Source organism: Puntigrus tetrazona, chromosome 10 (assembly GCF_018831695.1).
Source record: "Puntigrus tetrazona isolate hp1 chromosome 10, ASM1883169v1, whole genome shotgun sequence".
In the NCBI taxonomy this organism is placed as follows: Eukaryota; Metazoa; Chordata; class Actinopteri; order Cypriniformes; family Cyprinidae; genus Puntigrus; species Puntigrus tetrazona.
Window position 1 is genome coordinate 13533471 of NC_056708.1, and position 23226 is coordinate 13556696.

At 37.5% G+C, this 23226-nt stretch overlaps 4 protein-coding genes and 1 long non-coding RNA gene across 10 annotated transcripts; 1 reads left to right on the forward strand and 4 right to left on the reverse strand.

The window, feature by feature from the left end:
• Positions 1 to 280: 280 nt before the first annotated feature.
• Positions 281 to 4498, reverse strand: ccdc169 (coiled-coil domain containing 169). 2 transcript variants are annotated; one of them, XM_043250608.1, is made up of 8 exons: positions 4195 to 4498; positions 4046 to 4128; positions 3836 to 3946; positions 3367 to 3407; positions 2076 to 2174; positions 1820 to 1873; positions 1552 to 1628; positions 281 to 976 (listed from the first exon to the last, which is right to left on the reverse strand). In XM_043250608.1, the coding sequence occupies exons 1-8, from the start codon at positions 4266 to 4268 to the stop codon at positions 883 to 885; spliced, it is 633 nt and encodes a 210-aa protein (XP_043106543.1). In that variant the 5' UTR covers positions 4269 to 4498; the 3' UTR covers positions 281 to 882. The 2 variants fall into 2 exon arrangements, with proteins under 2 accessions (XP_043106543.1, XP_043106542.1); XM_043250607.1 differs by having other exon boundaries at positions 281 to 979.
• Positions 4499 to 4685: 187 nt separating this feature from the next.
• Positions 4686 to 10145, reverse strand: sparta (spartin a). Of its 2 annotated transcripts, XR_006251934.1 has the most exons (8): positions 9324 to 10145; positions 7172 to 7366; positions 6940 to 7084; positions 6376 to 6570; positions 6122 to 6280; positions 5906 to 5996; positions 5555 to 5750; positions 5259 to 5400 (listed from the first exon to the last, which is right to left on the reverse strand). XR_006251934.1 is itself a non-coding variant. In XM_043250606.1 (7 exons), the coding sequence occupies exons 1-7, from the start codon at positions 10017 to 10019 to the stop codon at positions 5193 to 5195; spliced, it is 1689 nt and encodes a 562-aa protein (XP_043106541.1). In that variant the 5' UTR covers positions 10020 to 10145; the 3' UTR covers positions 4686 to 5192. The 2 variants fall into 2 exon arrangements, 1 of the variants encoding a protein (XP_043106541.1); XM_043250606.1 differs by lacking the exon at positions 5555 to 5750 and having other exon boundaries at positions 4686 to 5400.
• A 428-nt stretch (positions 10146 to 10573) lies between these two features.
• Positions 10574 to 12853, reverse strand: ccna1 (cyclin A1). Of its 2 annotated transcripts, none has more exons than XM_043249960.1 (9): positions 12763 to 12853; positions 12524 to 12682; positions 12278 to 12452; positions 12084 to 12202; positions 11794 to 12017; positions 11520 to 11724; positions 11318 to 11431; positions 11031 to 11164; positions 10574 to 10965 (listed from the first exon to the last, which is right to left on the reverse strand). In XM_043249960.1, the coding sequence occupies exons 2-9, from the start codon at positions 12674 to 12676 to the stop codon at positions 10914 to 10916; spliced, it is 1176 nt and encodes a 391-aa protein (XP_043105895.1). In that variant the 5' UTR covers positions 12677 to 12682; positions 12763 to 12853; the 3' UTR covers positions 10574 to 10913. The 2 variants fall into 2 exon arrangements, with proteins under 2 accessions (XP_043105895.1, XP_043105896.1); XM_043249961.1 differs by having other exon boundaries at positions 12524 to 12685; positions 12763 to 12843.
• A 1930-nt stretch (positions 12854 to 14783) lies between these two features.
• Positions 14784 to 23187, reverse strand: LOC122352841. 2 transcript variants are annotated; one of them, XR_006251928.1, is made up of 6 exons: positions 23040 to 23187; positions 21810 to 21951; positions 20571 to 20679; positions 19603 to 19637; positions 17362 to 17409; positions 14784 to 17042 (listed from the first exon to the last, which is right to left on the reverse strand). It is a non-coding gene; the product is annotated as an uncharacterized LOC122352841 (long non-coding RNA). The 2 variants fall into 2 exon arrangements; XR_006251929.1 differs by lacking the exon at positions 19603 to 19637.
• LOC122352840 (serine-rich and transmembrane domain-containing protein 1) lies at positions 18368 to 22051 on the forward strand. 2 transcript variants are annotated; one of them, XM_043250543.1, is made up of 2 exons: positions 18368 to 18708; positions 21629 to 22051. In XM_043250543.1, exon 2 carries the CDS (start codon positions 21631 to 21633, stop codon positions 21958 to 21960), a length of 330 nt encoding a protein of 109 aa, XP_043106478.1. In that variant the 5' UTR covers positions 18368 to 18708; positions 21629 to 21630; the 3' UTR covers positions 21961 to 22051. The 2 variants fall into 2 exon arrangements, with proteins under 2 accessions (XP_043106478.1, XP_043106477.1); XM_043250542.1 differs by having other exon boundaries at positions 18372 to 18708; positions 21612 to 22049.
• Positions 23188 to 23226: the final 39 nt, after the last annotated feature.

Here is a 23226-nt window from a genome sequence, read left to right on the forward strand (position 1 = left end):
GAAAATAAGCAGCAGTCTGTGAGCCAGATTTAAACTATTGGTCCACTAGTCTCCTGAAAATAATAAAGGTTTTGGTCCTTTTTGTCCCACTTTTATTGTTACGACAGATCTTTTTGTCATTTATTGTGACTTTGATAACTAAAGTGACTTAACTGCTGGACATGTGTCATAAAATGTTTTCCAAAACCTTTGAAATGGTCATGAGTTTATGTGATATTGAAGTATAAGAACACACTTTTAACTTGATACATCAGATAGCAAAGTTATTTTATGTTGACATTTTTTTTATTTTATTTTTTTTAAAGTGGTTTATAATGAACATACAGTTTAAATCACATCCTATTTTTTATATTGACTCAACAACAGTTAATATTGTGCATAACAGTAGAATATCACAGTGTAACACTGATTCAGTTACATGTTATTGTTTGTTATTGTTGTTGTTGTTGTTGTAGTTTTTATGAAAATGAAACATTAACTGAAGGTGAACATGTGATGATTACAATCATTACTTCATAATGTTGATTCAGTGACATTACCATTTTCCCATTGTTTCAACATTAATAATGCTATAAAACCAATATCACTATGTAATATTAATTCAATGCACTTAGCACTGACACATAAACACTGACTTAACATTGTTTCACCCTGAAATGATAAGATGAAACCCAATAAAATAAACCAAACTGTAATTAACCTAAAAATAACCTAACTGTATTTTTTTATTATTATTATTATTAGGCTGTTCAAAGTGGCCTCTATCAAGCTAGGTCTATGAACTCAAAGATTATGCTTCATTTTACTGTTCTTAAAAAAAAGAATAAAAGAAAAATTAAACAAAAATTATCAAACAATAGCTGATGGACACCCTGAATGGAATTAATGTTTTAATCGAGGTAGACGACTCCTTGCTGGTGCTTTTTTGACAGCCCCCTGCATCATGTTTGAATGTTGCCTCTTACTCTCCTGGCCTCTGCTTTAACCGAAACAAAACAAAAGTATATTATTTAGGACATCCAACATTCTAAAATGGATTTAAAAGTACAGTAACTGCAATCAAAGACAGAGCATCCTACTGTGTCTATTTATATAAAACAATTAAACTCAAATAAATGAATACTAAAGGGATAGTTCACCTATAAAAAGTTACATATCCAAACCTGCTTGACTTCTTCTGCAGTGTACAAATATAAAAAAAAAATAGACATAATGTTTGAAAAGACATGAGTGATGAGTAAATAATGACAGGATGATTTTTGGGTGAACTATGCCTTAAGTTGTTGCTCATTCTCAGTCTGCTGAGATTGAAAGGATTGGTCTTGTTACTCACGATCTTAAGTATACCAGCGAAATGAGTAATAAAATCACATTCTGTTCACCGTGTAGATTTACTTGTAATAACTGAATGGCTCAACCATCGCCTGAATGGCGGCGTGTGTTTTTTTCTACGTTGCTTAAAACATGTTCCAGAAAAAATATGACCTGGCATTCTTTCCTGTTGACCAAAGTGGTGTCATTTGATGATGTACAGTGCATTTTCACGTTTACATTTTGTCTGGACCCAGCGCTGTCCTCCAGGCTTGAACCGTATGCTGCTTTCTGCTCACATCCACAGTTGAAGACAGCTATAGGGACACATTATCAGTGTTTACACGCAACACTTTGAATAATATCTTCGGTCAGGTAACTCAACAATCCCACGGTGACGGATCTGATTCTCACGGAACACGCATAATTGTAAAACCTTCACTGTACAGGGCCTTGGATAAAAATATCTGTCAAGCGAATGTAATTTTTTTTTAAATGCCTTCCTCACCTTTGCGATCTCAGCAAGATACGCCCGCCTCTCTTCGTAGACTTTCTGGTAAGTCTATTAAGAATAGAATGCAGTATATGTCTTTTTAATGTATGACCAAGTTACTACAAATTGTACTCCTTCCCTCTTCTTTCATTTAGGACTCTAATGTCAGCAGTATTATTATACCTCTAGGGGAACTCAGCAGCCCAGACCTAAACTCATTTCATTTCCTCATATTAATGTTATGTAATGTGATAACGGTGCAGGACTTCACCTTTCCCTCCTGCACAATTCTCATTTGGAAATCCTTCAGTTGGGATTGAAGGCTGCACTTCTCAGTAGACAGCAATTTCAATCTCCGTCTGAGAGCATCCTGAATAAAAAAGAAAATATGTGAACCAATGGAATAAAAAAAAAAACTGTTCACCCGTAAATGAAACTTTACTCTAAGCTTACTAACCCTCAGGCGTCTAAGATGTAAAGGAGTTTGTTTCTCAGCATCAGTATCACTCTTTAATGTGTCCTCTGGAGTGAATGGGTGCCGTCAAGAGGAGAGTCCGAACAGCTGATAAAAGCATTGCATTAATTCACAAGTAATTGTAAATTATGAATTTGTTTTTTACAGACATGCAGATTTTGGCTTCACAAAAAGTTGATTGATGTACTGAGTATTGTGGATTATTACATCAGATCAAATTAAATAATCTTGTGATGTATTGATAAACAGTTTGGGCTCTCATTCTGACGGCACCCATTCACTGCACAGAATCCACTGGTCAGCAAGCAAATTAATAGTGAATTAATGCTAGATTTCTTCAAATCTGAGATGGCCTGAGGTTGACAAATTGTCAGTAAGTTTAGATTTTGGAGTAAGCTAATTTTTTAACACAAGGAATAAAGAATGCTCTTATGTAAAGTGTCATTATAGGATAAAATTACAATTTTTTTGCTTGGGGGTCAAGCGTGACCTTAAATATTTTTGCTTTTTAAATATTCTAACTGTCACCCCATCCCTCTGCCGTGGCCCATCCAAGTATTTCTCGCTTCTCATTTACAAATAACTTCTCACTGATTCATTTTTTGTAGGTTTTCTCAGCAGATTGATTTTAATCTCGTCTTTGGCATTAGACCATATTCAGCTTTGCCAGGATGTCATGAGAAACAATTGCGACAAAAGCGGCTGAAAAAAAGAAACGTTTGGGCATGTGCATGAACCGAAGCATAAACTGAAGCGTCTCTTCCACGTTGCACAGACAGGGGGCGATAGGGAGCGAAATGTATATCTATTTTGAAAAGCTTGTGTTTTTGACTGCTACGTACGGTGTACGTCTATGACGTTTAGAATTTTCTATCATTAATAATAATTTTATTATTTATTTATATGTATCGTATGTAGTTATATTTGATATAACTTGTTGATTTTGTTATGTAGGCTACAATATATAGTTTATTTTATTATTAAATATTTATATTAAAATAAATTTATTTTTGTGTAACAATTACAATTTTATTTACTTTTTTAAGTTTTGGAAGTTGGTAGCGATTTTGGCCCCTGAAATGCTTACCTCTGACATTTCATCATATGAGCGAATAGAAGCCAGTCGATCTGAAGAACAAGACAAAATTACTTCGGTGCATTGTGTACACGATACATCAAAATAACAGCAGCTTTAAAGCAAGTGCCTCTCTCATATTCCATTCTGTATCAGCGTAAGATCCTTGACCATTCTTTTGATCTTAAGAGGTTGGCGAAGATGATAACATAGGAAATCATGGATGGAGCATGTGAAACTGTGGACACGCAGAATGACCCAGCCAAAAGTGTTGAGTGCATATTTTTTCCAGACCATATGAAAGCTTATCAGTTGAATTGAAGATGCCCCCACCTGATTGCAACTACACACTATAAATGAAAACACCATAAATTACCAAATAATAAGGCTATGGCTTTTATTGTATGCCTATATCAAATACTATACTATAGCAACAACAAAAAAGATAGGAAAATAGGAAAAGAAGCGTTTCTTATGCTACCTGAGGGGTCACCGCGGAGGGTCTCGAGTCTCTCTCGAGCGACTCGGATTTGTTTCTCCAGCTGCTCGTTCAGCTCCAGCTGTGTCTCATATCTGGTTCTCCACTCGTTCTCTGAGTAGAGTGGCACGGCTCAACTTTAACGCACGGACTCAACCTTCTTTTTGCTCAGTATACTAGAATAACGTGTTTGTTCGTATAGCCTATACAGACCTTCTCCATCGACATTACGAAGTCTGTTCTCCAAATCGGCCAGTGTGCTCCTCAGATCAGACACGGAGTCCTTTAACATCTCCCTTTAAATGATTCACAAATTACTACATGAATCTAATCAACGCGCAAATACATTCACGGTGACTTACTTGACCTCTCTCTCCTGCTCGACTTCTGCTTGCAGTTGGGATAACTCATAATTTCTGAGGTCTGTTTCTTCCATCCTGAATAATAAGCAGGTTCGGCTTTCATCGGTGTCTTTGTGATTGTTGGGCTGTATCCACGGGAACGAACAACACGTTGAGTCCCATTGTGCGGCGATCTTTTCAATACCCTTCAGTCTACTTTGATTTAGTAATCATAAAACACACCGTAAAGTGTTCATCTAGGTGTCAGCTATGATGCACACCTTTTACATTTTTCAGATTTGGGAAAATATACTGTAATTCCTGTGTAAAAAATGGCTACTTTTCACTACCAAATGGGCTCAAATGCAAATTTAAAGCTCAATAGTATTTAACCGGAATGACTTGCAGTAATAAATCAAACTGTAAAAGTGTTAGTCTAGGTGTCAAGTATAATGCACCTCTTTTACATTTTAATACTGAAAACATACTGTAATATGCAAAAATGCAACTTCTTTACTACAGAATGGGCTCAAATGCAAATTTGAAAATAACTTTCCTATAACCGTAAAGTGTTCATCTAGCTGTCAACTATAATGCACACCTTTTACATTTTTGATATTTGTACATCAAAAAAAAATTTGGCCTTTAATTGGGCCATTTTTTTTGTAAAATATAAGCCACAACAATGTCAAAAACGGTAATAGAGTATAATGAAGTTCATTTCTCAAGTTCTCATCTTAATGCATCTGAATGCAGAATATAAAATGTACTTACGAAAATCAGAAATACTTGTGAAATAAACATTCGAACAAGGTCAAGTCTTTCTATAAATATAACCATCTTAATATCTAAGAAAATAAAGAACTTTATCAGGAGTATAACATTTAAGTAATACATGTCTAAGTGCATCGTTCGGTAAACATTGCTCAGTATAATATATCAATCTCATTATCAATACAAAACAATACTTTTTTGCTGCAAGAATGTACAGAAGTTAACTGATGACAGCTAATGATTTATTATTTTTTCTCATCCTTATTTGGCTTTTCTTTCTTCTCGGTTTCTTCTCCTCCTGGGCCATCTTTCACCATTGCTTTTGCAGTGTGTTTGCCTGCGGTCTTCAGCACACCCTTGATGCCCAGGTTGTCCACATTAAATGCTGTGACACCTACATTGACAGCAGACTGGACCGCAGTGTCTGCAGCTTGTCCTGCCTCGTCTCCATACCTGATCACAAACATGGAGATACTCTGAGCTAAAAGACAGTCCTGACAGAAGTTCATGTTATGTCGTGAAGTATTGATTCTGAAGGATATCTGAAATAATGTGAAGCGTTTTAAAGTGAACAGGAAACAGTACACAGACAAAATGTTGCTTTTACCTCAGTTTTAATTCGCAAAGCACTCTGACAGACCAGTAATAAGAATAGCACCTTCTCAGCAACTCAAGAAAATAAGGCACTTTGGGGAGGTTTAAATTTCACAGAGACATTAGTGAGAGAAAACGCAGTGTATTTTTACCCGCCACCATTTATATGTTGCTAGGGGGGGTCCAAGAGGCTTCCTAGACCCCTAAATCTGTAAAAAGCAACAGGAAAGAGTAAATGAATCTGCTTCCCAAAGCATTTAAGTTTGGATAGGTATATAGCAAAAATAAAAAGAACTATATGGTGAGAAAAAGCAGAAGAGTAAATCAGTGAATCCTAAATAACATTAAATAAAAAAACACATACTTGTGCTTCACAGTAGTCACAGTCTCTGAAGTAATACTTTTGCCAATAGTCTTTGCGGCCGTTTCCAGACTTGACCAGAGAGTTGACAAACCTATAGAACAATATTTGTATCCAAACATGAACTAAAATATTTTTGTAAATTATAAAGGATGTACAACTTTGATATATAAGTAAATGTAGAAAAATGGCAAACAATTTCAGGATTTATTTTTTTACCTTGTATGCTGCTTCCTGCCACAAGCTTGGCTCCATCCATGCTGGAGCAGCCGTCTTTACTTTTCTTGAGAGATTCTGGGATGAGTTTGCTGCCATGTTTTTTCACGTGTGGAGCAATTTCTTTCCCAACTCTATCAGCTACAGCAGCGACGCCGTCCACTGGTGAATAAAGCTAAATGTATTATACATGTTGCAGAACATGATACAGAAAATCTCCACATGTGTCAACGTATGATAAAACACTATTGTTTTACCTAGAAACTGGCTGACTTTCACAGCACCCCCTGTGGCCTGCTTGGCTGCATTAAGGCCTTTGGTGACCTTGGGGCTGACCTCTGCTGGGGTCTCCTCTGGAGTGATGTTTTCGCGTAGCTTAGTTGCTCCTCTCTGGATGGCTTTACCAGTAGCTTCAGCTCCTCGCACTAGCCCCCGACCCAACCAGGAGGTCCCTGCACAGTGGAAGCATCACAAATACCTTCAGCGCTTGATTTTCGTTGGCGTGTATTAGAGTGGCCTCTAGTGGCTAATTAAAAAAAAATAAACCAAGGTTCCAAAATGGTTCTCTTTGCAATGAAGATTATTTTGGGCTCCCCAAAGAACCTCTTTTTCTTAGTGTGGAGAATACTATAATTATCCAAAGACCCTTTTGTCATTTTATAAATGTTAAAGATTCTTCATGGAGCTATAGATGCCAGTCTTTATTTTTAAGAACATGCCTTTTCAGGTTTTACTACAATAGAAGAAACAAATACATGAGATATCCAGTGAGATTCCTATCAAAATCTCAGGTTACTGTACTCTGATCCTAAAGTTCATACCTGCTAGAATACTTTGAGACATTTTTTCACTCCAAACAGGAACAGTTTTATCCTCCCCTCCTGGTGTTTGGGTTACAGATGTTTCTGAAGGAGGAACCTTTCCACTCAGGTTAATGTCTGTTCCTGTAGCGCCACCTTCATCTACCTTAAATGAAAATCCCTCAGTTATGAGTAAGACTTAGCAAACTTAATTATACAATAATGCATAGATTCAATCAAAGAGATTGAGTACCTGGATCCTGAGCTGTGCCAGCGCCGACAGCTGTTCCTGGAACAGATGCCTGTCTGCTGCAGGCAGCTCTGAGGACAGCACCACCCCAACATAGGACCCCGGCACTGCTGCGGTGGAATCAGGAAACGTGAACACACCTTTGTTGCTAAGAAAGACCGGTGAGTCTGGGTACAGCGGGTAGATCCAATCACAAACCTGCAAGCACAACATTTCAATCAAAATGTATAGACTTTGTGTACATGATCTGTACTTACCACTTTATTTAAACCACACTGAAATAATTTGGTGTAGGAATAATTCAATCAGAAACTGCTAATAAATCACACTTTTTAAAGTAAATAAAAACAGGAATTTTGAAAAGTATATGTACAAACACACTTATATATACACAGACTGCCGTACGTTTTAACAAGAAACTGCTTAGGACTTAAAACTTCGTTTAAAATGTATCAAACTTAATTAGAACTTTATTAATATTATATTAATATCAATAATAAAAATACAGGATAGTTAGGAAATAGGACATGTTGCAAATTTTATAATCTATTGATTTCAGGCAATAATATGCTGAATGTTAAAACGTATAAAAGAAAAATATTTCGGTGTTCTGAGCATCGAAAATATGCTTTGAACTACACCGAAAAAGATTAACAGTGTATTTGGTTACACATGGGGTCAAATAAGACTGCAATTATATTGCTTATGTTTTTGCACTGTGTGATTATTCAGAAAGCCTGTTCTGGATGACTGAAGTGGGACAAAAGACCACAGTGGGACACATGCATGCAGAGCGCGTGGACTCCACGTGTCCCACATCAAGCCCCAGAGCAATGTGAGCACAGGACAGCTAACAGCCCTCAAACTGGAAATCTGCCAATACCGCACAGAGCCAACGCTCAGCCATTCAATGAGATTTCTATTTGCTGAAACAGCATGCAGACCGATTCTGCACAAAGAACCCTGGCGTCATCTGCCTGTTTCTAGCACTGCACAAGCTAAGCAGACCTAAAGCTTTCGATTTATCTACCACAGGGTCAGGTTGGACCGGCTTTTGTGAGTTTGACAGAAGAGGTGGAGCTGTGAAACCACCATCTGACATTTGAAAGTGAAACTTTTCTAATCCATGTTGAATGAAAGCAAAACTTCCATAATTTCAAAATCATCACAAATACTATCATACCAAATGAGTCTCAAGCCTTCTCTTAATAAAAAAAAAAAAGATTTCTACTTCTCTCTTTGCTCTGTGACAGACAAGAATGTTCCTGTAATTGTTTAACACCAGAAGCATGACAGTAATTTTAGTTATTTTGCTGTCATGAACTGATGCTCAACAACAACAACCAAACCCTACACAGACGTAATTCCTTTCTTTTCTTTATTTTGAAACAAAGAAAAACACTCAGTTTCATGTGATCAAAATTGTGTGCAGGGTAAACCTATACAATTCTTGTTAAGGTTATGAATAGTTAATATGCTATGTAAATATAAATAAAAGATATATATATATATATATATATATATATATATATATATATATATATATATATATATATATATATATATAAAAAAACAATTCTATATGACCATATAATGTATATATGTTATAATATCAACTAAAAAAATAATAATAATAATTAATGATTCTAAATGTTTGTCTTTGACATAAAATAATATATAATAATATAAATAAAAATCTAAAAATCCTTAAGAATAGGCCTAGTTAAAAAAAAAGCAAAAAAAAAAAAAAAAAAAAAAAAAAAAAAACTACAGATATGTCAGATTAAGTTTTATCACATATAAGGTCTTAATATCTTTTATTAAAGTCTTTTTTATCCATCTTGGCATCTTACACAATCTAGTATTATGGCTCTGTTAAATCATTTAAACAAGCTTTTATTTTTATGTCTAATAATTAATATAAGTCTAGTAACTTTGGTATGTGCTATGTCTTTAAAAAAATCAATATAGGACTTATTTTTAAAGTGTCTGTTAAGTGCCCAAACAACATCTCTAATTAATGTTCAAGTTCACGTTTTTCATCTAATAGCCTAGTATTTTATCCCAGGGTAATTTCAATTACCAAAAACTATTCTATTAGTTTTAATAACAAAACTTGGGGGAAAATAGAAATACATCCAAACACAATATTTACCTGTAGGTATGCTGGGGCATAGCTGGCATTACTGTTCTGGCTGTTGTATATGATTATTCGCAGGTACCCTGGATAAGAAGGGGCGCTGACATGACCCTCAGCAGAAACGAAGAACATCTGCACCCCACTGGGCAAGAACAAAATCTCCATGCCAGTCTCTCTGAGATTGACTGGGGCAAAGGCCTGGCGTTGGGCTGTCTGGTCTGGAGCAGTTTGAAACGGCCCGTTGCCTCCATGAGAGAGTGACAGATGCCCTTCTGTCGGTCGTGGAGTGTAGGCTGGTGGAAGTTCAGCGGGTGCAGCGAAGCCCTCCATAGGGGAGGCAGGATGAGCAGAGGCCCCCCCTGAAGCGGAGACAGGTACTCTGGTGGTAACGGCAGGAAGGGTCGGATAAAGGCGCTGACCCGAGCTCGCTGTGGACTCCAGCACCTCGAGACGATCGGTTATGGTCCTCAAAGTCTCGTTCATCCTCAGCTGCGTCTGTCGCGCGAAGTCCCAGCGGCGTCCGACGCAGCGCTTGCCTCGCGTGTTCACCTCGAGCCCTCTGAGGAGATGCCGCTTGCCCAGTTTGTACAAAAGAAGAGCTTGGTCCTTATTCCCCACCTCGTCATACTGAAGCCCCGAGTTCAGACACCGCAGGGCTTGTTTATAGCTCTCACGAATGGCGCGGATTTCAGACGGTTCTGGTGACTCCATTCTGGTGCCAAGAAAAGTAAATATAAGCAACCCTTAAGTGAAAAACGGCAACTAGAAAACGTCCGCGGTTAAGTTTGATATCCCTCCCATGACACACGACGAAATTATGTACCTACTTTGTCACCAAGCAGGTTCAACTTGATTATGGGGAAAAGAACCATAAAACAAAGTTCATAGCGCTTCTGGTCACTGGCACGCTGCCATAAAAAAAAAATCACCCCGAATAAGTGCTTTTCATATCGTAGAAAGCTCACATTTTAGTAAAAAGCTTCGGGTAAAAGCAGTTGTTAACACCCACTCAGTTTTAGCGCCTAAATGGAAATCTAGAGAAGGTTGTCAAGCTGTATTGTATATTTAACTAGTGCACGGTTTCAGTATAGGTTGCCTGTGCGGTTTTGCCTGCGTGTATTTCCTGCCGCTTAGTTAAAACAGAAACATTAATTCGTAAGCTTAAAGCCGGTTGACAATATCCAAGTTCTGTAAAACGAGACACGAGTCAGTGAGCGCTAGAGGTCGTTGTGCACAAAAAAAAAAAAACTCCACCAAGCAGCAAATGTAACTCGTTTCATTTATTGAAATTCAGCAAGTACGTGATAATGCATGTAGTTTACAAATAAAACACATGGTATACCAGAAAGAAACCCTAAGGAAAAGACAAAGTGTTACAAAACCATTTGTTCATTTCATACTGAGGGGAGATAATAGCCTTCAGACCAACAGCATGTTGGATTTACAGAGAAACAAGTCACGCGTTTACTTTTGTCTTAAGCAAACTATGATAAAAATCACATTAAAAATTTAAAAGCCACATTTAAAAAAGGTTCAATCATTATTTACAGTAGACTTAAGCGCTGCAGTTCACTTGTTGGCCTCAACCGGTGTAGGTCACGAACATCAAGGGAGAGGTAGAGACTCCACAGGCTCGAGCAGGGACACGCTACAGTATCTGAAGAGACAAGATTCTTTCAGTGTGAAAACCCAAGACATCTACACTATAAAATGCCCACTTACTTTAAGCTCTTGTACTTCTCCTGGATAGCCTGTTGGGGGCGACCTGCAGCACCTAGATGGAGTTTGTGAAGCTCCTTGAGACATGGGCTGATCACTGCCAGCGAGTAACCAGTAAAGGCATACAGGTTCTCAGGCTGCAAGAAACAAACCCCATTTCAGGCAGACTGTAGAAGAGTCTGCACAAGTACACTTGTGCTACACATACAGTCTAAAGTTGTAGAAGCATGAAAGAACTTTGGCTCATTCAAAATGATGAATGGCGTCTGAGAGAAGAAGGTTACACTTACCCACAAAACCCCATTTAGAGTGTAATTTGCCAGACAATATGCAGCTGCAGCAGTCTTGGAAGGCAGATACAGCACAAAGGGATCCACCTCAAGCAGGCTCAACTCTGAAAGATACTGTTAGGGCAGAAAGGAAAAAAAAAAAAAAAAAAAAAATCAATACCCAATTCAGGAGGGTGGAATTCACAAGATGAAGCCCACTCACCAAAGCAAGGTTTACGGTCCTGGCACAGATATGCTCCTCCAGCGTGTACTGCATTAAAAACTGGCGAGCTGTGGGTGCGGTCATGTCGAAAGCCAGCACTCGGAGCAGGTGCTGCTCCATCCGAAGCAGCTGTTTCTTTGTGTAGGTGTCATCCGTGATGTACACAAACTCATCCACTTCCGGAGGATACACCTCCTCGTATTTCCTAGTAAGAAACACCTACTGACGCAACTGCCTGGTGTAACAAAATCGAGAAGCACTCATTACCACTTACGCAGCCAGGAGTACGGCAGCTGTTCCCACAAGCTGCAATTTTCCTCTCAGGACAGACATGCACGAAAGGAAGCGGTCCAGGTAGTTGACAGCCAAGTAGAGCGTCTCCGAGCACAGCTTGTATTCCTCGCCAACCTCGACCAGCCAGTCGACAAGGATGACCCTCATACAGTTGGTAATGTCAGGCTGCTTTCTCATATAGCCAGGCTTCGGCCTGTACTTAACCTGAAACACTGTATTACAGACAGAAAGGGCAACTCGAAAAAACACGCCACAACTAGATATACCAACTTCACATTCACGCAGGTATCTGTGGATGTCCTCAGCATATTCTGGAACACACAGGACATCCGCAGAAGCAGCGGCCTCTTCCTCCAGCAGTGATTGCATGGAAGAATCCATACAAGACCCTAAATTTAAAAAGCAATCCCTCAAACACTGCTGTCGAGTTTAATATCCCATCCATCCTTGTAGACTTAGCGTACCTGAATCAAGATCTTGGACAGCATCATCTACTAACAGAAGTTCACAGGGCAGCAAACAGGAGGGGGATTGTTTGGTTGTCTGCGCGATGACTGGCTCGACCACGTGACCACTCAGCGTAGCGCTGACGTCACGGCTCGATGAATCACGGAAAGCTGGCTCATATTTGGACGAAACCTAATTAAGCGATACAAAGACGTCACTCTCTCTATGCGCCGGGGGTAGCGCTGTGCACGCTCGACACTAACCTGACCAAATACTCGATTATGCTGATCGTTTTCGGTCAAGACACCGAGCACGACCCTCTGGCCGGGCTTGTGAGCGCGCAGGCCATCCGCTCTCCCCAGGCCCACGAGGTTCTCCTGACGACTGGACAGAGGAGCGAAGCCACGAGACGCCATCTTATTCTGCTGAAAAGAGGCAAACTCAAGCTCGTCTCAAGCTATTTGAATTAAAGACGCTTAAAGCAAACCTGTTCAAAACAAACCTCTTGTTGCTTTAAACTCTTAAAAGAACCAATCAAATTTCGGTGAGGGGATCAAAGTGCTTTGACACTGATTGTCTCGCTAAAACCTTTTATGCGAGCACGTTGATATTCGTGACCAATCGACATGAGGCTAGTTAGCACTTAATTGAGATCTCCTACGCTTTCCAGCTGTTTCAAATACATGCTAATTAAACTCACGTCTAAGGTATCGTCACGTGGCAACATAACCATGGAAACAGGACTGTTTCTTTTCGGTATTAATGAGTTGACATTAACTTTTTTCGACGCAGACACTTTTAGAATTTTTTATTTTTAATTTTCATATTTTAAGCTTTTCATAGTTATAGCCTACGTTTAAAAAAATACTGCAAAACTAGTAAAACAAATTATTAATTATTAGCACAACGTTTTAATGTGTCCCACATGTCACAAAAAGCAGGAATCTATTTTAATAATAAAAAAAAAAAAAACCCATGGAACACATAAGTGCCCAAAGTTGCAGAAACATCCATTTATATCTAAATGCATATTTTGGATGCTGCAGCTTTTTTGTTTAGACTATTATAGCTTATGCAATCACCCTTTATGGTCCTGCAATGCAACAAATATATTTTAAAGAAGAAATAGTCCATGTGCTTTCTAGATTTATAATTAGATTGCACAAACTGCCTGCATAATAATTAAGAAATGTAAAATGAATTTTAAGAATTAAGTAAAATAGTAATGTGTATAGCAGCATATAACACTGCACAGCTTCCGCTGCTTGACGTTTCTTATCACCAACACAGATTCCAAACTGAGAAAGGCTGTAGATGTGCTGCTCACATTTAGGATGTTTAAGGATGTTTACACCAGCGTGGGCTCTCATTTCAGCCCGCACTCAATGTGTGATGTAGGCCTCAGCGATTCACTGCACGAGTCTTCACCGGGGGCTTCTTCAGAAATGAGATTCTCTGCAGGTCTCGCGCTACAAAGCCTCTATAAATCCAATTAAAGATCTCTGTACAACCAAACACAGCAGGGCTGAATTCAATATCTCAGTCAGGCACAAACATCTCGCTACAAGATCGCATGGAAAGAACCCTGACATGTTTGGAGAATTTACTGCAAATTTATACATCGGGAAAACTGCTTACCCCACATTTCGAGTGAGTAGTTACAGCTTGAATGTATACACAATCAGTTGAGATTTACAGAGTATAAGACCTGTTCCTGTCTCTACATGGCTGTCAGGTTTATTCTTGGAAACAGGCTCTGTCTGGAACTGATGAATTCTTTCTGGCTGTCCCCGGTGCTGTTGTTTTCTCTTTGTCTGGCAGAAAGAGATATTTCAACAATAACAGTGCTGACAGCCACGGAAAGATATGATATCTAAATCGGGTGAGCCTAAATCAGTGCTCCTTACTATAGCTCAGAAGGATATGAACTTCAGGCTTCTTCTCACTTGCAAGTAAACTCATGACATCAACACAAAAATATTCAGAGAATGCAGCATGAACACGCAAGCTACTGACGTGTGTTAGCCTACTTGAAGTTCTGACGTGTGTTGGCCTAAGATCAGCATTTGTATATGGAATCACCCTCAAACATAGTTAAGAGGTGAATTATTTGTATACATTATGTACATTTTATAAAGTTTGGGGTGAGGTGTTATATATGCCGTGTAAGGCAGAGGCTGTATGATGAGTGAATTGGGTACATTTTTGCAAGAATTTTATTCAGTCTATTATCGTGATGTATTGGTAGCAGCTGACAATCTAAACATAGAACCCAAATGCAAAAAAAGAGAAAAATACAACCTTTAATTTAAGCAGCTGAGTGTATGGCAGCGATAAATTTCCAGTTCTCTATTTATATGATCTTTGACCATTCATCTTTTCACAATCTGTCTAGATCATCCATGCCAATTTATTAGCTGGGAGGACCTTGAGGACCTGAAATTTTTGTGTAGATTTTTTTTTGGATCATTATGGCTGACCCCAAAAGTCAGCAGGCCATTGATAAAAAGTCTGTAGTTCAAAGCGTTTATAATGCCATGTCCCCTAACAAGGTTCCCAGGTTCCCAGTTAAAGTCCCAGTACCACTTAGCAAACTCCAGGCTTTTTCTTTGCATGCCTCCCAAACAGCTTGTTGGCATGTAGAGAGCGTCTGATGGTTGTTATGGAGACCCCAAGATGCCACCCTTGGATGCATTCTGTGACAGTGAGCTTGTTAGGGGTGCCAATAATTGCGGGACACATGATTTTGTTTTTAGAAGTCCACGACCTTAAGCAAGGATGCCAATAATTGTGAAGGGCACTTTATATTTAATCCAATTAAATGAAACAATTTATCTATTTAAATTAGAATCTTTCTTGGTATTTTCATACTTTCTCTGAGAAAAAGGCCTTTTTACTGACAAAAATTAAAGTTTTAAATTAAATGATTGATAAATAATATCAAATATATGTCTTGCTATTTTGGCACGATATGTAAGTTCTTTAACATGCAATTTAAATGACCATTACATTAACTTTTTATTATTAAGTTTTCAAGTTCGAAGCCTACAACTTCTCTAAGAAAAACAACTTTTTAGACTTTTTAATTAAATGAACTCAAAACTTATACAAGTACATGATTCATGTGCATGCCTGCATTAAACTTTTAAAAGGTTTTAAAATAAAAATAAATATAATGACAGTTAGCCTTGTTTCATATCCATCCCTTTATCCAGAAATGTAAGCCAAATTATTAAATACACATTTATCTATGAAATGTTTTGTACATTTTTTGTGTTTCTTTTATTTAAAATCCATATCAGTGTCTATAAATGTACAAGTGTGCCTGATATGCTGGCAGCTGCTAGACCACTAGAAGGTGACTCTGTCTGAGCTGTCAGAGAAATACAGAGACCTCTGAGATTTGGATTGCTATGCAAAGAGCATCATTTCAGCAGGGAAATAAAATGGAAAACGGGAAATAGAAAGAGAGAAGAGTGTGCTCTCCGACTCTGACATGCTTCACTGTGTAAACCTTCCCATAGTGCCTAGAGAATTCCACAGGATAATCCTGAGTGACACATTGCTGTTGTCTGCCACAAAGCTTCTTCAAACATGACATTCTTGTCAAAATCAGTAGAGCAGACTCAGGGTGAGCGGATGATTCATTATCAATGCGACCCATTCCCCCTCAAGTTAGCTCACAGTCTAATGAAAAATGCTTCAGACGGCCTTGCCTCCGAATGCCATGCGTTAACATTCGACCTACTTGAGTGCAGGGAATAGATGCACCAAAGCTGGTTGAATCGCTTGCATCAAGGGAATAAGAAACCTTCTCTGATTTTTACAGTTTCCACGGATTAGAGGAAAAATCAGCCAAGGCACTGTTCTTATCAAAATCCAACAGCATTTACTCATGTGCCTCAGCGCCGGCATTAGCTGGTGCAATTATAAAGACCCAAAGGACAGGATCAGACACAGCAGGACTCAGGAAGGGTACCAATGGTCCCCAGTGGGCAACTGAGCTGACAGTGGAACGCCGCCAATATACGTCTAGAGGCAGAAATTGCCCTCTCCTGTCCTTGCACATGTTATGAAGAGAGTGAATACTCAGATGAATGTTAAAGAGGTAGTTCAGCCAAAAATGTTCGGTCATTATTTACTCACCCTCATTTCATATGAATTTCTTTCTTCTGTGGAACACAAAACAAAAAGGTTTGAAACAATGGAAAATATTTTTATAACAAAGACAATGCACCCTTTGAATATACTTAAAACTTAAGCTTAAAATGTAAAACAAAATAGTTTCCAGCATATCTTTATGGAAATAAGTCTGGTAACCATAGCTTGTTTTTTTAACAGTAAATTGCACAGTTTTTTATGTACCTTATTGTTACACACCTTGTATTGGACCTTACTGACCTGCATAGACAAAAACAGTTTTGAAATGACTCAAGGGTGAATAAATGATGACAGAATTTCATGTTTAGTGAACTGTACCTTTAAGAGGAACAGAGAGTATTCTACTGCTCCAAGATAAATCACTGGTGATCAATGAGTAAGAATGCTAGCTAGCTTTCATTAATACTGAAACAAAATTCCCATGATACAAAATAACAGAAGAGACAGTCATGTTTTGCTTTGAGTTGATCCATAAGCTTGTGTTCCGTGTCTTCAGTGCACAGAGCAGAAGAGATAAGACCTTCCCAGGAGGCATGGCGCCTCGGTCCTATTGACATGCATAGCTCTGCCCCAGCGCTTGCATCCCAAGCTCCATCCATATGCCAGTCCGCTCCAGACTCTCTGCAGACGGACAGATGTGTCAAATTTCACTCGGTTACGGAGATAACAAAGAGATTTTTATCAAAAACAGACATCACTGAGCTATTTTTAAAAAATGATACAATCAGAAACGGCCAGTACTTTTTTTTCATTTTTCATTATCAGTTTTTCAAATCAAAAGACTCTGCCACCTGAAAAATATGTTCAAAGGTGACTGACATACACTCTTACAAATACAGATGATTAAACGATACTTTACAGCCGTGCCCTTAGGAAAGCCATTTTTGGTTCCTCAAAGAACCACTCAAGTCAAAGGTACTTTAAAGAACCATCTTCTTACCTTTTTATTATCTTAGCAACCTTCTTTCGGCACCTTTTTCTATTTCACCTTTTGAGAAAAAGAAAAGTTTTTCAGATGTTAGAAGTTCTTTATGGAACCATTTAGATGAAAAAGGTTCTTATGACATCTTTGAGCACCCTATACTCTTAAAACTAAAGGATCTTTATTGTCATATATGTGTTCCACGAAGATCCTTTAAAATTCTATGGAACCCTTTTTCCAAAAAAAGTTTTTTTGTTTTTGTTTTTAAATGCTCTTCACACTAATATATATATATATATATATATATATATATATATATATATATATATATAATTTATTCAACCAAATGTTTCTTCTACACTTTCACTTTCACTTTTGACACCACACTACTATGGGTTCCCTAAAACACTTTTCAATGAAATGTTTTTTAGTGTGAAGAACATTTTAAACTCAGAAGACAATCATCACTATAAAGAATTGCAACTGAACTGTTCCATAGATATTAAAAGTACTTCATGGATCTAATAAAGCAACTTTATTTTAGGAGTGTGATGCATTACTGCGAAATCCCATTTTGGAAGCTTTGTTTGAAGATAGTGGAACCTTTTTAAACCTTTATTTGTGTGAAACAAGATTATTCCGGACTAAATTGAATAAAAATCATCACGCTTCATTTACAAAGCAAAATAGCCCTTTTGTACAATACACGAGCCCAGCGATAGGTCTCATTGAGAGTTCATTACATCTGAGAGTGACGCCACAAAGACGGCTACATGAGAGGCCTTTCGGGCTCATGATGTTGATGAGAGCGGTGATTAGTTCTGTCAGATATGAATGACTGAGCACGGCAACATGGGAGAAGACAAGACATACCCTGCCTGGGCGAAGCCTGTCATCTAGAGTCTGAGCTGCTGAGCTGAGTAATATCACTAAGATAATCAAATCCCAATTACAGCAATTAAAGCAAGAGCGATGGTATCATCCTTTGTGACTTACCCGAGACATCCTTTTTGTCTTTAATTGAAACATAAATCAGCTGCTAAAGAAACCGAGAAAAGACGTCAATGAGATGAGAGGGGGAATGAAAAAAGCGAGAGGGATGATAGGAATGAAACGGGAGAGGGAGGGGGAATTCAGAGTACAACAGCTGGACAGTCGATATCCAGCCCACTGTTGAGATTCAGCTCGAACGCATTCAGATACGCTGCTTCCTCTTTTGCTCTCAGTACACACACAAGTGACATCTATTTCAGCGTGCGGTATAGCTTAAAGAATCCCATGAGGAATTCACTCCGGGAGCAGGAGATGAGTGCGACGGATAGCTGTGCGATTTAGTGCCAAGACTGTTTTTTTTGCATCAAAAAGGTCAGTATTTCTACTGTACTTATCAGAATTTATTCAGGAAAAAAGAAGTTTAGTCAAAACCAAACTGTTCTTAAATATTCAAACGGACTTTAATGCGTCATTTAATGCGCTTGATTGAAATGATCATATGCTAAAAGATGTATTTGCTTCTAGTAAACGGTATTGAACGGTCATCAGGTATTCCAGTCAGTCTCAAAGCGCTTTTTCTCCATCCCTCTGTATTTCGCCATCCCCCGCTCCCCTCGTTCATTGACATCCTCTGTGGAGCTTTATGTTTGAGGCATTTTCTTAATAACCACATTCTCCTTCCACTAGCCGCCCTAAACGAAATCCATAAACACAGATTAAAGCCGCACACCGTAATGACCCGCTGAACTTCTCCTGGATTTGGGGGCAAACCACAAGAGGGATCGAATGATTTATATTGCCGCAGGGATTCTCATCTCACTCATAAATTGAAAAGCTGGGGGTGGGCATTAAAGTTGACTGAGAATACGTGCAGGAAAATAAGTGCGATTTCCCATTTGTTGCTGTCTCCTAGCGTGTCTCTGCAGATGAATGCATCTCTGAAGTAAAAGGAAGTGGTCATAAATCATGTCCCTTTATGGGACTCTAACCACAGGCTTTCTGGGCCCGCTGTGGCTCACACACAATGAAGCGTAGGGGACTGAAATATGCCGGCGAACAAACAAAATAACAAGTTTTGTGTTGCGAGGTGAACCGCAGACTAAAAATACTTCATTTGTTTTGTCCGCACATCTGTGGGCAATTTTCAGTGTTTTCGAAAACAGATTCTGAACATCATGAGACATGTGCAATATTTCAGTCCGTAAGATTTGGTTTATAATACTCATTTGTTTAAAATTTAGTTAGAAAAACTCATAATTTACTCACCCTCGTACTTCAAAACTTGTATGAGTTAATTTGTTCTGTTGAATATAAAAGCAGATATGAAGAGTTTGTCTGCAATAATAATTTGTTTTTAACAATTTTGCAAAAATCATGTTTTTTCATTGTGTGGTTGTAGTTGTTCTTTTTTATTATCTTTTTAAAACTGAAAAAGTATAAATATAAATTGTCTTTATATATTAAATATATTTCAATATAATATAAAATATAAGAATATGAATATATAATGTATAAACATAAATATTTTATAGTAAATATACACAGTACTTACAGATATAATATATTTATTTATTTGTTTTTTGTTTTTTTTTTACAAAAAAAAATAATTTGGATGCGATTAACCGCAATTCATCTTTTGACAGGACTAATTAATAGTTACTATTTCTCGTTTATACCTCAGAATGATCTCAAATTGCTAAAGTCAGATTTTGTGTTGACTTTGCTTTTTAATTCAAGAGATGACGGATTTCGAAAGTTAATAAATAAATACATAAATAAAAAAACACATTGCATTCACCGTTATTTTTAATCATTCTAATTTAAACTGCATTTCGAGCCCCATGTATGTGAAAGAAGAGATTAAAAAAAAGCCACATATTGACCTGTAAGCAGATGGTTAAGATGCAGCTCATTTCCACACTAATGCACCTACAGCACAAGCACACATGCTCTCTTATGAATTGATTCTGGCACAGCAGAGGTGACCTCCGTTAAATTGTTCTCATCTCAGGGGAGCTAAATGGGAATCATGTACCGCCGCTCATGAATATGAAATGAAAAACTTTGCTGAATCGTAAAGACAGCTTTTCTGATACTGACAGCCTGTCAAACAAACGATTCTACATGTTGTTCTCTTTAAATTGGGAAACTCTGTGACATTTTCCTGCTCGGGTACCTCTCAATCTATTATTCATGAGGTGCGAGTATGCGTGCTGTGTAAACAACAGACTGACCTTCTGTGTGCACCACTGAGCCGATGTGACCACCCCAAAGTCCTAATGGACCGTCGGTGGCCTATCAACAACCCGCACCAGCTCACAAGCCCACCGATACGCAGGTTGCCTGGATACAAAAAGCATAATTAAATGCGATTATCATCCTCTTCACATTCAATCTGAAGTATTTAAGTGTCCTGGTTGTTGTTGTGTTTTTATGAACCATACAAATCCAACATTCATCAAAGACAGAGGTCAGTTAAGGAAATAGTCAGCTGTGTGTCAATAAACTCTGGGGGATTGACATAAAAGATGACTGGCCTGTTAGATGAACAGCAATATTCTAATTATGATGATGCACTGGTCAGGAAGTGGAAGGCAACGGGTTCTGCGTTGGTTGCACTTTGGAAAATGTCTTGGCAAAAAGTGTTTAGGAACTGATATTCTTGAAAAAAAAAATCATATAGTTTAATAAATTATTATAATAATTAGCATTTTTTATTTAAATGTGCAATATGTTATTTAAATATAATCTAATATTATTATTTAAATGTAATTAAATGTTTAATTATTTTAATATTTTTGTTAAATGTTTAATAGATGTTAATAAATTTTCTATTTAATACAATTCATAAATTATTTGGTTAAATAAATGTTTTTTAGTATTTGTAATTGACTAAATATTTCATAAATTAAATCAGCATACTAATAAATGATCCAGTAGGCCATTGATGTGTCCAATCATTTTTTTAAATCACTATATGATTTTGTATGTACAAATTCTTCTAACATACTTGATGTGTTTATATTATATATCCTCATATATTGTTTAATTTTAAAATAATGTAAATATTATATAAATATTTTAATGTAATATTTAAATGTCATAGAACATAGAATATATTAGACTTTACTAATGATATTAAATTTAAATGAACTTAATCCGGTTTCAGTGAACAGTAATAATAATACTGTAATTTACAAAACAGCAAACTAACATAAAAAGCGTGCCTGTAAATAAAAACATATCTATCGTTATCAATCCTGTTTTACAAACAGATTCCCAAATCCAACAGATATGTCTGGGATGGACGGGACGGTGGAGGAGATAAATGGTACAGAAGTGGACAGCGGGAGTTTCCTGAGGTTCAGCCCTACATCCGTTTCCACCGGAGCGGCCGCTGCCTCTTACGGACGGACCGCCAATGTTTACATCTACGTCTCCATCTTCCTCAGCTTGCTGCTCCTCCTGCTCACCCTGCTGATCATTGCTCTCCACAGGCTGAAGAACATCATTTCCTCCAGCTCTTCGTACCCAGAATGCGGCAGCGAGGCCGGGAGCTCCTTCACCAACATGGAGATCTGTAGCATCTCCTCACAGAGATCAACAGTGTCATCGCTGTCCTGACAGCAGAGAGAAACAGATCCATTACACGTCTGAATGTACTCATATTCTAGAAGTTTAGAAATATTTTAGCAAGTACTTTTGTATATATATATATATATATATATATATATATATATATATATATATATATATATATATATATATATATAATATTTATCATTATTATCAGTCTCATTTTCATTCACATGATTTAGAGTAAATGATTCCACCAATAGCTGCAATAAACCACAGCAGATCATGTATTGAAATAGACGGCATATTGAAGCGTTATCATGAAAGCTTTGTACGATTTTGGAAAAATATGAACGACTTGTGTATGGCAATCACATTATGTACATAATGAACTGTAAATAGAAAAAACGTCATGCTGACTGTGTCATATACTGAAAATTGTATCTGACAATATGATTACATTTTCATACATGGATAAACTTTAATACAGTGAATATGTCATCCCTTGGAAGCCTTGAATAAAATCTGATTTGCTCACAAAAATATGCATAATAATCAGACTTCAACTCACCCAGCAATAATGTCGGAGAAAAGGAAAATCGTGCGGTAAAAGCGTGTGATTATAATGAAAACTATTTGAATACTTCAGGCAAACTCACAAATGCTTGGATTTATTTGTCATGTAAATAAAAACCAGCAAACACATCATAATAGATTTATTGCTTAAAATTCACTTTTGCATGTACTTAAAATGTTATGGTTCGCAGAGCTCACAGGTCTGTTAAATATGGACAGAATCCAATAATGTAGGACAACCAATGTTTTTTTTTTTTTTTTTTTCAAAATAAATACATTTTTTAAAATGTAGCCAACTTATTTGATAGATATGTTTGTAAATGGATAATAAAATGCAATGTAAGCAATGCAGACTGCAATAAACAAAACAGCAATCCGAGATCCAACACATATAATGTATAAATAGTGAGAAGTCAGGGAGGCCATAAAGTAGTTCTGGAGCTGTTGGGAAGAAACTGAAGCTCAAATGTTTTGTGATCTCAGCAGTTATGTGCTGGGTAAAACGGATTATTGGCTCTTAGGCGCGTGTGCTGGATGTAACAGTAACTTACCCATGACAGGTTTGATTTTGAGGCTTTAGCGACGCTGTATTCTGGTCGTTTTGTTTGTCAGCATTAGACGTACGTTATCAGTGCTCTGCACCATGCGCCATAAACGTGGAAGGTGTTCACTGTTTTCTCTTATTTTTCATTTAATCTGAGGTTTAGTTATCGAATTCATGTATTTAACAGTCGCCGT

What these genes read in the sequence shown, in the direction of transcription:
- ccdc169 (XM_043250607.1), bottom strand. Translation starts at nt 4,268, where the DNA reads ATGGAAGAAACAGACCTCAGAAATTATGAGTTATCCCAACTGCAAGCA. An exon ending in GAATTGTGCAGGAGGGAAAG is followed by an intron (nt 1,874 to 2,075) that starts GTGAAGTCCTGC and finishes TATTCTTAATAG; the next exon opens with ACTTACCAGAAAGTCTACGA. An exon ending in GCGCTGGGTCCAGACAAAAT is followed by an intron (nt 980 to 1,551) that starts GTAAACGTGAAA and finishes TTTCGGTTAAAG; the next exon opens with CAGAGGCCAGGAGAGTAAGA.
- sparta (XM_043250606.1), bottom strand. Translation starts at nt 10,019, where the DNA reads ATGGAGTCACCAGAACCGTCTGAAATCCGCGCCATTCGTGAGAGCTAT. An exon ending in GTCTCAAAGTATTCTAGCAG is followed by an intron (nt 6,571 to 6,939) that starts GTATGAACTTTA and finishes TCCACTGTGCAG; the next exon opens with GGACCTCCTGGTTGGGTCGG. An exon ending in GGCAGGAAGCAGCATACAAG is followed by an intron (nt 5,997 to 6,121) that starts GTAAAAAAATAA and finishes ATTGTTCTATAG; the next exon opens with GTTTGTCAACTCTCTGGTCA.
- ccna1 (XM_043249960.1), bottom strand. Translation starts at nt 12,676, where the DNA reads ATGGCGTCTCGTGGCTTCGCTCCTCTGTCCAGTCGTCAGGAGAACCTC. An exon ending in GGACCGTAAACCTTGCTTTG is followed by an intron (nt 11,432 to 11,519) that starts GTGAGTGGGCTT and finishes CTGCCCTAACAG; the next exon opens with TATCTTTCAGAGTTGAGCCT. An exon ending in GAGAAGTACAAGAGCTTAAA is followed by an intron (nt 10,966 to 11,030) that starts GTAAGTGGGCAT and finishes TTGTCTCTTCAG; the next exon opens with ATACTGTAGCGTGTCCCTGC.
- LOC122352840 (XM_043250543.1), top strand. Translation starts at nt 21,631, where the DNA reads ATGTCTGGGATGGACGGGACGGTGGAGGAGATAAATGGTACAGAAGTG.